This window comes from Danio rerio, chromosome 19 (genome assembly GCF_052040795.2).
Source record: "Danio rerio strain M-AB ecotype USA chromosome 19, GRCz13ab, whole genome shotgun sequence".
NCBI classification, from domain to species: domain Eukaryota; kingdom Metazoa; phylum Chordata; class Actinopteri; order Cypriniformes; family Danionidae; genus Danio; species Danio rerio.
In genome coordinates, this window is record NC_141039.2 from 48,872,993 (window position 1) to 48,887,575 (window position 14,583).

The following is a 14,583-nucleotide window of genomic DNA, read 5'->3' on the forward strand; positions in this document are numbered from 1 at the left end:
TACTGGACATTATTTCTGTTCAGTGATGAGACTTTAGTCTGAGCAGAGTCGGACCTTACTGTCCTAATGAAATCAGTCAACATCAAGGCATGATCAGATTTAATTGAGCTCAAATAAGCGTCATCTAGAGGCCTTTCATATAAGCCACTTCTGATACTAAATCATCAACTTAACGTGAAGTTATTACTTGTTGTTCTCTTGGATAGGTGACAAAATGTTTGTCAGGTAATGTTTGTGTTAAAATTGCTTCTATAATTGGCATTTCATGCAGAGACCAAATTGAATATCATGTCTTTGACCCAGTTTTGGTTTTAGTACACTGTAATAAATGCTCAAACACACATTATATTTCCCCTTCTCATGTGTTATTGTGTTTGAACAGCTTCTATGGAGAGTCCTGGATATCACGGTGGAGACGGACCTCCGTCTTACTACGGAAATGACGACTTTGCAAACTCCAACTGGGAAGATAAGAGTATCCGACGGGCCTTCATCAGAAAGGTAAACAGTAGAGGACGGAATCAAGCTGGGTGTTTCTTGTATTTTTTTAATATATTTTTTTATTTAAACTTCAATGATTCAGGGGCTGAGTCATCAAAAATATCCTATCACCTTATTAAAGTGAAAACAAGTAATCTCATATCCTGCTATATGTATATGTATATATCCACATATATGAGCAATATCACACGAGTAGCAGTGCGATATGGCTGTATATCAGCACTGGTGGGAGGTGCGTTGCCTTATGCCGAGTTCAGACTGCATGATTTTCAAAGTAGTCGTGTCACAGATGTTTTCACACTGCATGACTATGTGGACTAGCGTTTCATCGCTGCTTTGTTTACACTGCAAGATGGATCGGCGACAGGGACATTCACATTGCATTGCATTACTATAGGAAGAGTCGCTGACAACTTCCAAACCACGTCTCACAGCCAAAAACACGTCGTATATCCTTTGTTATTAACTACATAATGAGAAAGAAGCCTTTAATGGGGTAGAACATGTACATGTTTGCTCACCTGGGTTTAAAGGGAATTAGCCATTTCTCCTCAACGTTAATAATAAACTAATTTCTTTCTGTATGAAACGTCAAACAGACACCGTTGCTCCTGAGTCCTGTCAAACCTCCACTAGTTTTTCCTCCATTTCGTGGGTCCAAATAAACCGAAAAAGAGCGTTTTTAACTTCTCCCCCAGCCTCCCGCTGGCCTGCAGCAGGTACACACACACACACACAAGTGAATGCTGCTCTCTCATTGGCTGTAGGCGATCGCTGATGTTATTTTCAGTCAAAACTCAATTCACACGGCATGATTTGAATCGCCGACAGCTCCAGATATTCAGCACGCCAAATATCTCACAGGCATCGGCGACTCATCAGCGATTCTCTCAGATCGCGTCTTTGAAAGTTCATACTGTGTGATTGTCACTCACGTGCACGAGCATTGATTTGCCTGTGATTTCAGGCATTTGTTGGCGATTTCTCAAAACTTGTCGGCGAGTCAAAATCGGGGCTAAAATCACGCAGTCTGAACTAGGCATTAGCATCCCACCAGTGCTGATATACAGCCATATGGCACTGCTACGAGTGTGATATTGCATTTATACAACAGTTTGATTGGACAATAGTGTATAGAAGTAAGACAATCAAACACGGAGAGTCTAAAAAGCCCTTTTTATTAGGAACTACTTTCTTCCGCCATTCATTCACATCTGCAGCTGACATCAGAACAGCAGAAGCCGTTATTAATTCACCAACATCACTGTAGAGCTAGTGTTTAAATGAGTCTATAGCGTAATGTCTAAAGTGAAGACAACAGCTGATTTTGCTCACATTAAGATTATAAGGCTGAACGTGACATGAAATGCCATCCATCTACAGAGATATCTTCTTACAGTGTTACAGTCGACAGTATTGCTCTGTTGCAATCGGGATTTCACAATAATTAACCCCGAAAAAAGCAACGCAATCACTACCAGACTGCTGTTGTGTTTGCGATAAGGAAAAACGCTCAACACATGAGGACTTTGCTTCTTTCTTTCTGTCAACACAACACACATTCCTGATATGCGAGCAAATCTGTATAAATACAGCAACGTACAAAAGAGAGAGAGAGATCGACTTATAATATCACTTACAAACATACCTGCCGACATGTCTCTGAAAATACGGGAGACCCGGGGGGGAGAGGGAGAGGTTGAAAACCTGGACAGGATGCAACGGGTTTTAGGTGGCCGCTTTGATTGGATACTGTACCAAAGTTGGCAACCTGGGGGTGTTTACAGACTGTACCAGAGGAGGAGGGGGGCTGAAATTAGGGGAGTTTTCCTGAAGAAATAAAAATCAGGATGGTTGCAGGATATTGGTCTGAAATACAGGATACTCCAAGGAAAAACGGGAGTGTTGGCAGGTTTGCTTACCAGTTTAATATTGATTTGATCTGCTGTAGTTAGAAATCAGACTGCTATAATCTTCTAAGCGTAAGGGCTTATTGTGCAGTTCTGTCGTCATCTTGTGGATGGAAAAACGTCAATCGTCTTTGGTCTTCTACTCTATGGCAGGCTAATGGCCGCCGACAAGCTCTCTCAGAAATTGTAAATATTTTTAAAATAGGCACTATTCTTACAAATAAACTGCACAGTTGCAATCTAAACAACTACAATCTCCACTAAAAAGCCCCCGAAGTACATTATGTTGTCCAACAGCAGTAATATTTGTCGAACTAGTGTCTCTCTGCTTTTTGCTGGATGTATGTGGGCGGAGTAATACACAAAGGTGATGAAGAGGCCTTTGTGTGATTTTACTTGTAAAATATCACACCTTTATCAGCCAATCAGATTCAAGAACCAGACAGAACTGTTGTGTGTATGTGTATATATATATATATATATATATATATATATATATATATATATATATATATATATATATATGCATATACATGTATGGCAGAAGTGACAGACTGGAAGCTTTACATGTTTATATCAGTTTTATATCTTCTAATTTAGAATTTTGTCACTGTTTTGCCGCACACTAACTAATAGATATCCTTAAAATTAATAATACTGATACTAACATCCAAATAAATTATAATTTCATGGAACCATTAAAGGGAAAAGCATATTAAATTCTCTCTTTCCAGGTGTTCATGGTGTTGACCGTGCAGCTGTTGGTCACCTTCTCCTTTGTCACGGTTTTCACCTTCGCGAAAGACGTCAAAGTGTTTGTGCGGAGAAACCAGTGGACGTATTACGTGTCCTACGCCATCTTCTTTGTGTCTCTGATCGTTCTCAGCTGCTGTGGAGAAGTGCGCCGCAAACACCCATGGAACCTGGTGGCACTGGTATTTGCACATTATTCCCAAATAGTGTTTAACAGAGCAAGGAAATACTCACAGTATTTCCTATAATGTTTATTCTTCTGGAGAAATTCTTATTTGTTTTATTTCGGCTAGAATAAAAACAGTTTTTAATTGTTTTAAAGCCATTTTAAGGTCAATATTGTTAGCCTCTTTAAGCAATATTTGTTTTGGATTGTCTCCAGAACAAACCACTGTTATACAAAGACTTGCCTAATTACCCTAACTTTACCCTAATTACCCTAGTGAAGCCTTTAAATGTCACTTTAAGCTGAACACTAGTGTCTTGAAGAATATCCAGTCTAATATTATGTGCTGTCGTCATGACACAGAGAAAAGAAATCAATTAGAAATGAGTTAATATGTTTACAAATGTGTTAAATCTTTTTTCTGTTAATCAGAAATTGAGGGAAAATAATTTACAGGTGGGCTAATAATTTTGACTTTAACTGTACATAATAATGTTTTCATAGATTTTGTGCACTTTAAAGAAGTCATGAACTACCTCAGTGTTTTTTGTATTGTTCTCTGAGGTCCACTTATGAAAATTTTTACATAAAAAACATAATAATTTGGAAGTATATTATATATTGTATACTTAGAAAGAAACGCACACTTTTTATTTATTTATTTATTTACTTATTTATTTACTTATTTACTAATTTATTTATTATTATTATTTTTAATTTACTTATTTACTTTATTTATTTACTTATTTATTTATTATTATTTTTTATTTACTTATTTATTTATTTACTTATTTATTTACTTATTTACTTAATTATTTACATATTTATTTAATTATTTATTTATTTATTTATTTATTTATTTACCAGGGCTAAACAGAAGGAGGTGGGTCATTTTGTCAGACTGTTAATAATATAAGATTATTTTTATTTAGATGAATCACAAAGTGTTGAGTTTGGGGTGATTTTAGAATTCTATGATCTCTTATAGTGTTAAATGTAATGTCTATTTATATAGCGCATCTATCATTTATGGTCTTACATCCAAACCGCTTCACAATCAATCTCCACACCACCACCACCAGTGTGCAGCATTCACTTGGATGCCACCAGACAACGATGCCTGTGCTTCACCACACACCAGCTATAGTTGGAGTGGAGAGAAAGTGATAGAGCCAATGCAGTGGATTAATTAATAAGTAAATAAATAAGTAAATAACTAAGTAAATAAATAAGTAAATAAAAATAATAAATAAATAAATGAGTAAATAGGTAAATAAATAAACAAATAAATAATTAAATAAATAAATAAATAAGTAAATAAATAAGTAAATAAAAATAATAAATAAATAAATTAGTAAATAGGTAAATAAATAAACAAATAAATAATTAAATAATTAAATAAATAATTAAATAAGTAAATAAATAAGTAAATAAAAATAATAAATATATAAATTAGTAAATAGGTAAATAAATAAATAAATAAATAAATAATTAAATGAGTAAATAAATAAGTAAATAAAAATAATAAATAAATAAATTAGTAAATAGGTAAATAAATAAATAAACAAACAAACAAATAAATAATTAAATAAGTAAATAAAAATAATAAATAAATAAATTAGTAAATAGGTAAATAGGTAAATAAATAAATAAACAAATAAATAAATAAATAAATAAATAAATAAATAAATAAATAAATAAATAAATAAATAAATAAATAAATAAATAAATAAAAAAAACAAGCAAGCAAGCAGCTATGGTCAATATCATTAGCCCCCTTAAGAATTTCTTTTATTGTCTACCAATAAGGCATTCCAACACAAAAAAATACATATTTTACAACACAAATTTGATCTTCAACTGTGTGTCAAAAAATCATTGGATTTTTTTTCTTAGTTCATGACCTTTTAAAAAAACTCATTTGCATTATATATAATTGTTTATATTTTATTTTAGATGTTTAATTTCTATCTTTTTCTCTCTCTTTCTCAGTCCATCCTGACTCTGAGTCTGTCCTATTTGGTTGGCATGATTGCCAGCTTCTACGACACGGATGCGGTCATCATGGCGGTGGGCATCACTGTAGTCGTCTGCTTTGCTGTTGTGGTCTTTTCACTCCAGGTTGGTTTTGTTTTTCTCCTACTCAGCGGCGCAGCTTTCCAGTATGGAAGATGGTTTTTGACACATAATAAATAAGTAAAAGTAAATAAGTAAATAAACAAATGTTTAAAATCTTGACTATCTTTTCTTTCTTTTAAATTAAGAGTTAAAACACATCAGATTTGCAACTTCTGAACGGAGATTTTGAGAAATAAAGAGTGAAAGCCTCTAAACAAGCAAGAAATAGTCATAATTGTGAAAAAGCCAGAATTTGATGACATAAACTCATTAATTTATAAATCATAATTGCTATAAAATCTTTAGAGATGCATTTAGAAGAAATTAAGTTGTTGTTATGAGGAAATGCATGAATCGAATAAAGATCAATAATGTTGCACTGCTTGCTTCAACAGCTCTTTTGCACAATATTTTGCACAGCATTGTTCAGTCTCATGTACTTGTATAGCCTGTCTTATTTGGATAGTTTAAATATCTTATAGTATTTGTTATGCATAGGTTTTTAAAGCTTTTATGTCCAGTGTTGTGTTTGTATTTAAGATTACACTGCAAAAATGCTTTTCTTATTTACGTTTTCTGTCTTGTTTCTAGTCCAAATATCTAAAAGTTCTTAAATCAAGAAGCATTTTCTAGACAAGCAAAACATATTGTCTTGTTTTAAGAAATAATCTGCCAAAATGAAGTGAGTTTTTCCTTAAATCAAGCTAAATAATCTGCAAATGGGGTGAGCAAAATAATCTTATCACAAATCGAAAAACAAGATTATTTTGCTCACCCCATTTGCAGATTATTTAGCTTGATTTAAGGGAAAACTCACTTCATTTTGGCAGATTATTTCTTAAAACAAGACAATATGTTTTGCTTGTCTAGAAAAGGCTTCTTGATATAAGAACTTTTAGATATTTGGACTAGAAACCAGACAAAAAATCTAAGTAAAAAAACAAACATTCTTTGCACTGTAGTTTATGAGTATGGAACTGTATGGCTTTACTTTATGTTGCTTGCTGTATGCATGACTGGTTCTTATTTTTTTTTAATAGACCAAATATGACTTCACCTCCTGCTATGGTGTTCTGCTGGTGTGCACGATTGTCCTGCTGGTCGCCTGCATCCTCTGCATCTTTATCCGAAACAAGATCCTGCACATTGTCTATGCTTCACTCGGAGCTCTGCTGTTCACTTGCGTAAGTAATACTTTACTAAGATCCTGATTTTCACAAATGCTTTAAAATGACTTATTACGAGCGCATGTCTCTATTTAGATTTAGCTTATTCTGTTCAGCAATTTCAAAAACTCTTTTTTCACATTGTCATTATGGGGGATTGTGTGCAGAATGTTGAGGAAATAAATAAGTTTAATCCATTTTGGAGTAAGGCTGTAACCAGGGCCGGAGCAAGCTGAACTGCCGCTCTAATCAGAGGATGATCATGCCGCCCTCAACCCCATTGTGAAAACGAAAGTGACCGGTTATGAAAATGAAGTGAGGTGTCGCGGACCTCTTTTCCAGCGCACTATGCGCAGATGTAACTGAGGACGCGCGGGTGCTGAGAGAGGGAGGGAGGTGTCGCGGACACTGCGCTCTCTATTCTGCCGCCCTATGCGCGGATATAACTGAGGACACGCGGGTGCTGACGGAGGTGTCGCTGACGCCGCCCTCTCTGTTCTGTCGTCTATGCGCGAATATATCTGAGGATGCGGGTGGTGAGGGAGATGTCACGGACATAACTGAGGACGCGGGTGGGAGGTGTCGTGGATGCCGCCCTCTCTATACTGCCGCCCTAAGCCTGATTTATACTTCTGCGTCAGGTGACCGGCGTAACCCACGGCACATGCAACGCGCGTGGCTGTGCATTTACCGTACGTTCACACCGAAAGCGGCGAGAGCGTCAAAGTAGCCGGAAGTCATTCATTTTCAATGAGAGCCGGCAGCGATACGCGGCGATAAGCGGCGATGAGCAGCGCGGCGCATCTTCGCCGGCGTGAGCGTCGAGGAGAGTTGAAATAAAGTCAACTTTATGGTAATGAGCTATGACGCGGTTCGGCGGTAAGCAATCAGAATGAAGACGGCCATCGCTTGATAGCAGTTCAGAGAACACAGACCTGTGAACTTTGGTTCCGACCACAGTTGTTCCCAAAGGTTTGATTATTGCAGTCGCCGGATTTCCAATTATTTAATTTTTTTCCTACAGGAACATACATTAAATAAGTTACTGGCGAGTTACTGATGTTCATTAATGTTATATAAATTTATCTTAAAATAGCGGGAATCTCACGCGATGTGACAGTACAAAACAGTACTGCTGCTTCAGGATATTTCAGACATATGGACACATATTGGATAAATAGAGCAACGCCACACGACACGCAACTTGATCTTCCATTGTTGTATGAATTTGATAAGAAGTGCGCAACATTTTCACGCTAGAAACATGTTTTATGCAGGAATGTAACTGATATGCTGCAACGGCTCCTTTAAATATGAGATCAATGTAGCGAGTTTTGACGCTCTCGCCGCAGGAGCTGAAGGCAGAGAGCGTTGTCGCCAGGGCGGCAAGAGCGACCTTGGACGCTCTCGCCGCTTTCGGTGTGAACGTACGGTTATACTTCTGCGCGCTGTCTCTGTCGGTCTGCATTAACACTTCCGAAACGCTAGTTGGCAGTGAGGTGTAAATGTTTCTCTGTGTCGAGTTTCTTCGCTGCTTTTTTGCTTTTCCTGAACACTTCCGGGATGTACGAGTGGCTCAAACTCGCTCATTTTGAGGCAGGAACCGGCGGACGTGCAACAACTTTAACTATGAGGTAAACACAAAACAAAACTATCCATCCGGAGCTCCTTCACGGGACTCCACACTTGTAAACAATCGCTCGCGTCATTCGCGCGGCTCTCGGTCCCGCCCAGACTCGTCAGCGCTACCAAGCCGACCAATCACAGAGCTTGCGCTACGCGTCGATGCGACGTGTAGTTACATTTTTTGAGAGGTGCACGTCAGTGACGGCGACGGCCACGGCGAAGGGCTATGCGTCAGCACCGTAGCATACGCCGGCGTTTGACGCGGAACTATAAATCAGCCTCTAGGCGGCCGCCTAGGTCGCCTCTATGGACGCGCCGGCCCTGGCTGTAACATATATGTAACAAACATGTGGAAAAAGTGAAGCGCTATCGATACTTTCCGGATGCACTGTATATACTATATAACTACAGGTTAACTGTGCTTATATATGATAACTTTAAGTATTATTGTAAGCTATTAGTCACTAGTTATGGTAACTAATACAATCTTAACCTCTCCTAAATTGATTATAATGCAGTAATGTGCACCTTTTGTAAATCTGCTTTGAAATATTAACTATTGTGAAAAGCACTATCCAAATAAACTTGTTTAACCTCCTCTTGCTGTATCTCCCCAAGCTCAAACTCGAGTCTCGTTTGTTCCTCTCTGCAGTTTCTGGCCGTGGACACTCAGCTTCTGCTGGGCAATAAGAAGCTGGCCATCAGCCCGGAGGAATACGTCTTCGCAGCTCTCAACCTCTACACCGACATCATCAACATCTTCCTCTACATCCTGGCCATCGTGGGCCGCACCAGGGACTGAGCACCCCCTGCTGCCACAGGAGGGAAGCGCAGTCCACTCTCAGACCTCACCGCGATCCACCCTCCCTCATCTATTCTGCATTCTCTCCCTCTCACACATTCCTCACAAAGGCTCCTCAGGCCACATCGCAAAAGATTTAAGCAGCGTCACTTGCTCTTTTCCTTCCCGATAAATCCTGCAAAGATGAATTGAGGTGAAGTTGGTTTTATTGTTCATCCTTAATTTGAATATTGGGTCTGAAATGGCATTGAGTATGACTTCAGCACTGTTTAATTGACCGCAAGCACTATTCAGTGGCTGCTATATGGTCGACGAGGCTTCTAATATGATTTTGTTAAGGAGAAAGTCAGATTGTTTGATTATAAAACCGACTTTACCTCCAATTGAAGATGTTATGATTTAAAAAGTTGCATCCCGAAAACCGGCATGGCAGAATAAATCACATCGCAGGAAATAAGAGCAGATTAAAGTCAAATAAAAGCGCCCGCATGACCGTCTTAGCACAGCCCAGAATGATTCCTCTCTTAAACCCCCTGCGTGTTTGACTCTAGGTGTAAATAATCCAATAAAAGCAACAGTTTTAGGCATGAGTATCTTAATATCTGGCTGCGCTGATCACTGTGTGTGTGTGTGTGTGTGTGTGTGTGTGTGTGTGTGTGTGTGTGAGTGTGTGTGTATGTGTGTGTGATTCTAACACTTAGCGCTTCGCAAACAAAACGCAACGCCAGCGGCGTTTACACACTCCAGGATGCTAAATCTGCAGTTGAGCTATGAGAGAGTTGTTCGTGTTGATGTCTGCCATTTGTTTATTTATTAAAACACTAGTCTTATTGAGAGGAAGGTGAAGTGGGGAGGTTGTGTTTGGCTGGTCAAGCAATCTTAAGGTCAGTATTTTAAGATTAAACACTACAGCGTTCACTTTTATTATCTCGTCCTGACTACTTTACAGTTTATTTGTGTTGTTGTTGAATAGGTGTGTGTGTGTGTGTGTGAGAGAGTGTGTGCGCGTGAGTTGTGAAAGTGTCTGAGCCTGATAGTGTGTGCACGTAAGAGTGTGGGCTCGAGAGTGTGCGTGCGAGACTTTGTGCACGCGATCGTTTGTGCCCGTGAGAGTGTGCATGCGCATGAGAGCGAGCGTGAGAGTGTGGCTGTGTGCACGCGAAAGTGTGTGCTGGCGAATGTGCGCGTGAGAGTGTGCGCAAGACAGTGTGTGTGCGAGAGTGTGTGCTGGAGGATTTCCGCTTGAGAGTGTGTGTGTGTGTGAGAGTGTGCATAAGAGAGTGTGTGTGCGAGAGTGTGTGCTGGAGAATGTCCGCTTGAGAGTGTGTGTGTGTGTGAGAGTGTGCACAAGAGAGTGTGTGTGCGAGAGTGTGTGCTGAAGAATGTCCGCTTGAGAGTGTGTGAGAGTGTGTGCACAAGAGAGTGTGTGTGCGAGAGTGTGTGCTGGAGAATGTCCGCTTGAGAGTGTGTGTGAGAGTGTGCACGAGAGAGTGTGTGTGCGAGAGTGTGTGCTGGAGAATGTGCGCAAGAGAGTGTGTGTGCGAGAGTGTGTGCTGGAGAATGTGCGCAAGAGAGTGTGTGTGTGAGAGTGTGTGCTGGAGAATGTGCGCGTGAGAGTGTGTGCAAGAGAGTGTGCGCGTGAGAGTGTGGGCATGAGAGTGCGCGCGGGAGTGTGCTAGAGAATGTGCGCGTGAGAGTGTGTGTGCGCGTAGGAGTGCGCAAGAGAGTGTGTGCTGGATAATGTGTGCGTAAGAGTGTGTGTGCGCGTAAGAGTGTGCGCGCAAGAGTGTGCTAGAGAATGTGCGCGTGAGAGTGTGCACAAGAGCGTGTGCGCGAGAGAGTGTGTTCGAGAGAGTGTGCGCGCGAGTGTTTGTGCGTGAGGAAGAGTGTGCATGTGCGTAAGAGTGAGAGTGTGCCTGTGTGAGTGCGAGAGTGTGCGTGCGAGTGTGTGCACGGGATTCTGTGTGCGCGAGAGTGCGCACGAGACTTTGGCAACGCGAGAGTTTGTGCACGCGAGTGTGCTCAAGGGAGTGTATGCCAGAGGGTTTTGCGTGAGTGTGTGTGCGAGAGTGTTTGCGCAAAAGTGTGTGCGTAATTGTCTGCAAGAGTGTGTGTGTGCGTGAGAGTGTCTGAGAGAGTGTCTCGAGAAAAAATTGTGCATGCGTGTGTGAGTGTGTGTGTGTGCGCGCGTGTGTGCATGTGAATCTGTGTGAGCGTGAGAGTGTATGAGAGTAAGTGTGTGTGTGTGTGTGTGTGTGAAAGTGAGAGTGTGTGTTTGTTTATTTGTATGTATATATCTATCTATGTGTGTTTTTGTGTATGTATGTATGTATGTATGTCTGTGTGTGTGTGTGCGTAAAAGTGTGCAAGTGTGCGTGCACAAGTGTGTGCGTGCTTGAGAGTGTTTGCGCGAGAGTGTCCGCGGGAGTGTGTGCGTGCTTGTGTGTGTGTAACTCATCTCAGTGTTGTTTTTCATTGTTTGTTGAGTTTGATGGTGTCTCTAGTTGCATGTTAATTTTCAATAACATGAACAGGACATTTCTAGAATGAATCTGGTTTCTGTGATTATTTATAAGTTATTTATTGACCTGTCGGAGAGTCATTGTGTCATGTTTTAATTTAAGCTGCTCTACACTGTTAAAAATATCTGATAACAGCAGTTTTACAGGTTCCATTTCTTTCCATTTTAATTGATTTCAATTGAATTGCATTGTGGAACTTTGATTTATCATAATTAATTAATTGATTAATTAATTAAAGTAATTAATTATTATTATTATTATCATTATTATTATCATTACTATTATTATTCTCATTATTATTATTATTATTATTATTATTTTCATCATTTAATAATTTTATATTATTTATATTTATTAATAATTATTAATCATAATTAAATAATTCAATAATAATTGAATTAATAATTATTAAAATTATTTATCTGTTTTGATGGTGAAATTAAACTCTACAGCTTAACAAATGGACTTTTATTGACATTTTAGCAACAATATATCGTATTAAGATATAATATATTGAGAATTAGGTGTGTAAAATTACAGAAAAAAGTAGTGAGTAATGTCTATGTCCAAGTATGATAACACCAATACTGACATTAAATCACTTCAGACTATTAAAATCTCAACTAAAGTTCAAGTTCAACATCATAAATGTTTGCAGGAATGATCAAGGTCCCATAATGCATTTCAAAAGCATAACTAAATGAAGAAAAATAAATAAATAAATCCAGAAAACTGCTATAATTGACTGATATTTTTACAGTGTGTAAATTAAAGAGTGGAATTCTTCTTATTTAATAGTAGATTTAATCATAATTGCAGGATATAGGGACTTATCTCTGTATAATTGTATATTCCAGAATCTTCAGATGCGTTCAGATGTGAAGGTAAAATGGTGCACAGTTTATTATTTAATGAATAGCATTGAATGAAATGTGTTGTACAGTAAAATCTTGCGCTCTCCTGTCCTGCATGAGGAGCTTTTGAACACTGAACTGGCTGTGAAAGAGACATGGAGGAAGACTAACATGGACCTGTGTGACATAATCCTCCTTTGATGATTATTTAATCGAATGTTTGTGTTTCTAACTCACTTCTGCAGACGTCAAGCTGTAGTGGATTGAAGTGTGTGTTTGGGCTTGTAGATCTACGCACTGTACATTCGCATTAAACTGAAAGTAACTAATATTCGTCTGCTGCGTGTTTGCTTTTCATTATAAGAATAAAATTAGAGGAAACACAACTTGCAGTTGTCTTTTGTTGTGCGTTTAGTGACTGAAACTAATGTTTGTGATTCACTTAAACACATTTTTGCTTTGATCAGCATCTATTTATACCTGAATTTAACAAATAATGTAGAGACAGTGTCATTTTTTAGGGAAAACTATGCAATGTTGACAGCAGAATTTTATTTATTAACATCTGTCCTATTACTTGAGTAAAAATTAGAACAAATGAGTAAAATTAAGCATATTTATAGCTTGTTATTCATTTACACTCGCCGGCCACTTTATTAGGTACACCTTACTAGTACCAGGTTGGACCCCTTTTTGCCTTCAGAACTGCTTTAATCCTTTGTGGCGTAGAGTCAACAAGCTACTGGAAATATTCCTCAGAGAATTTGCCTTATATTGACATGATAGCATCACACAGTTGCTGCAGATTTGTCGGCTGCACGTCCATGATGCCAAATCCACCACATCCCAAAGGTGCTCTATTGGATTGAGCTCTGGTGACTGTGGAGGCCATTTGAGTACAGTGAACTCATTGTCATGTTCAGGAAACCAGTCTGAGATGATTGAGCTTTATGACATGGTGTTATCCTGCTGGAAGTAGCCACCAGAAGATGGAGACACTGTGCTCATAAAGGGATGGACATGGTCAGCAACAATACTCAGGTAGGCTTCAAATACTCTCCTTCACAAACTAGATGTGATTTGAGAGCAGTATCATATGTAATAGATATTTAAACATTTAGTGTATGTGCCTGGAACAAAAACAACCCGTTTATGACAAATTTATACATGCAATCATTTCATTCATTTTATCTTTGGCTTAGTCCCTTTCTTAATCTGGGATCGCCACAGTGGAATGAACCGCCAACTTATCCAGCATTTGTTTTATGAAGCGGATGCCCTCCAAGCTGCAGCCCATCACTGGGAAACCCCTATACACACACATTCACATAGATACACTACAAACAATTAGGCCTACCCAATTCACCTATAGCACGTGTTTGGACTTGTGAGGGAAAACCCACGAGGCTTGAACCATTGACCTTCTTGTTGTGAGGCTACAGTTCTACCCAACTGCGCTGCCTCCTTTCGAGACTATTTCAGTAAATTTTATGCATTTGGCAGCGTCTGATTTTAGAGCAAATTTTTGCTTTCTCTGAGCTTTTCGGAACTGCTTTTCTTTTTTACGGTCCTTCTCTGACAATTAGCTTGTGTTGCACCTACTGTTTGTTTGACATTCTTGCCAGATTTTGATTACTTCCGTGTAATCTCTGATTGGGTTCGCCCATCTCTAAACCAGCCAGCCATTTCTTATTGGGCCAATGCTGAATATTTATTATTATTATTACTATTATCATCATCATTTTTACATCTTGCAAGATATAAAAGCTGCCTGCATGTAAAAAAAATACATATAAAAGTAATTATTTTTAAAAAAAGCATACCGGCCCACATTTAAAAAATGGTCCGGTCCTTCAGGCATTTGCCAGTCTGCCCCTGAACTCCACAATATTTACAGTCACTTCTTAACAATCAGAGAACATGTGGAAATCCAGTAGTTTTGTTAACCTTTGCATACCCAAAGTTTGCACTTTATTTCATTGCTCTCTTTTCAGTTTTCTGCTGCCGATGCTTTTATTCCACTTTCATCCTTTATAACACAGGTGTCAAATCCAGTTCATGGAGGGCTGTAGCTCTGCACAGTTTAGCTTTATCCCTAATTAAACACATCTGATCAAACTAATTGAGTCCTTCAGGCTTGTTGGAAACCTGCAGGTAAAAGTGTG

General features: G+C 38.7%; 1 protein-coding gene across 2 annotated transcripts in view; it reads left to right on the forward strand.

The window, feature by feature from the left end:
• Positions 1–12,804, forward strand: part of grinaa (glutamate receptor, ionotropic, N-methyl D-aspartate-associated protein 1a (glutamate binding)) — a 35,553-nt gene extending 22,749 nt beyond the window's left edge. The window contains exons 3-8 of one of the 2 annotated variants that reach the window (XR_015945235.1): positions 383–501; positions 3,146–3,346; positions 5,323–5,451; positions 6,489–6,632; positions 8,893–9,235; positions 12,422–12,804. Coding sequence is in view for 1 of the 2 variants with exons in the window: in NM_001045310.1 (NP_001038775.1) it covers positions 383–501; positions 3,146–3,346; positions 5,323–5,451; positions 6,489–6,632; positions 8,893–9,042 (743 nt within the window). In the remaining variant the exon portion in view is untranslated. 2 annotated transcript variants of the gene reach the window in all.
• Positions 12,805–14,583: the final 1,779 nt, after the last annotated feature.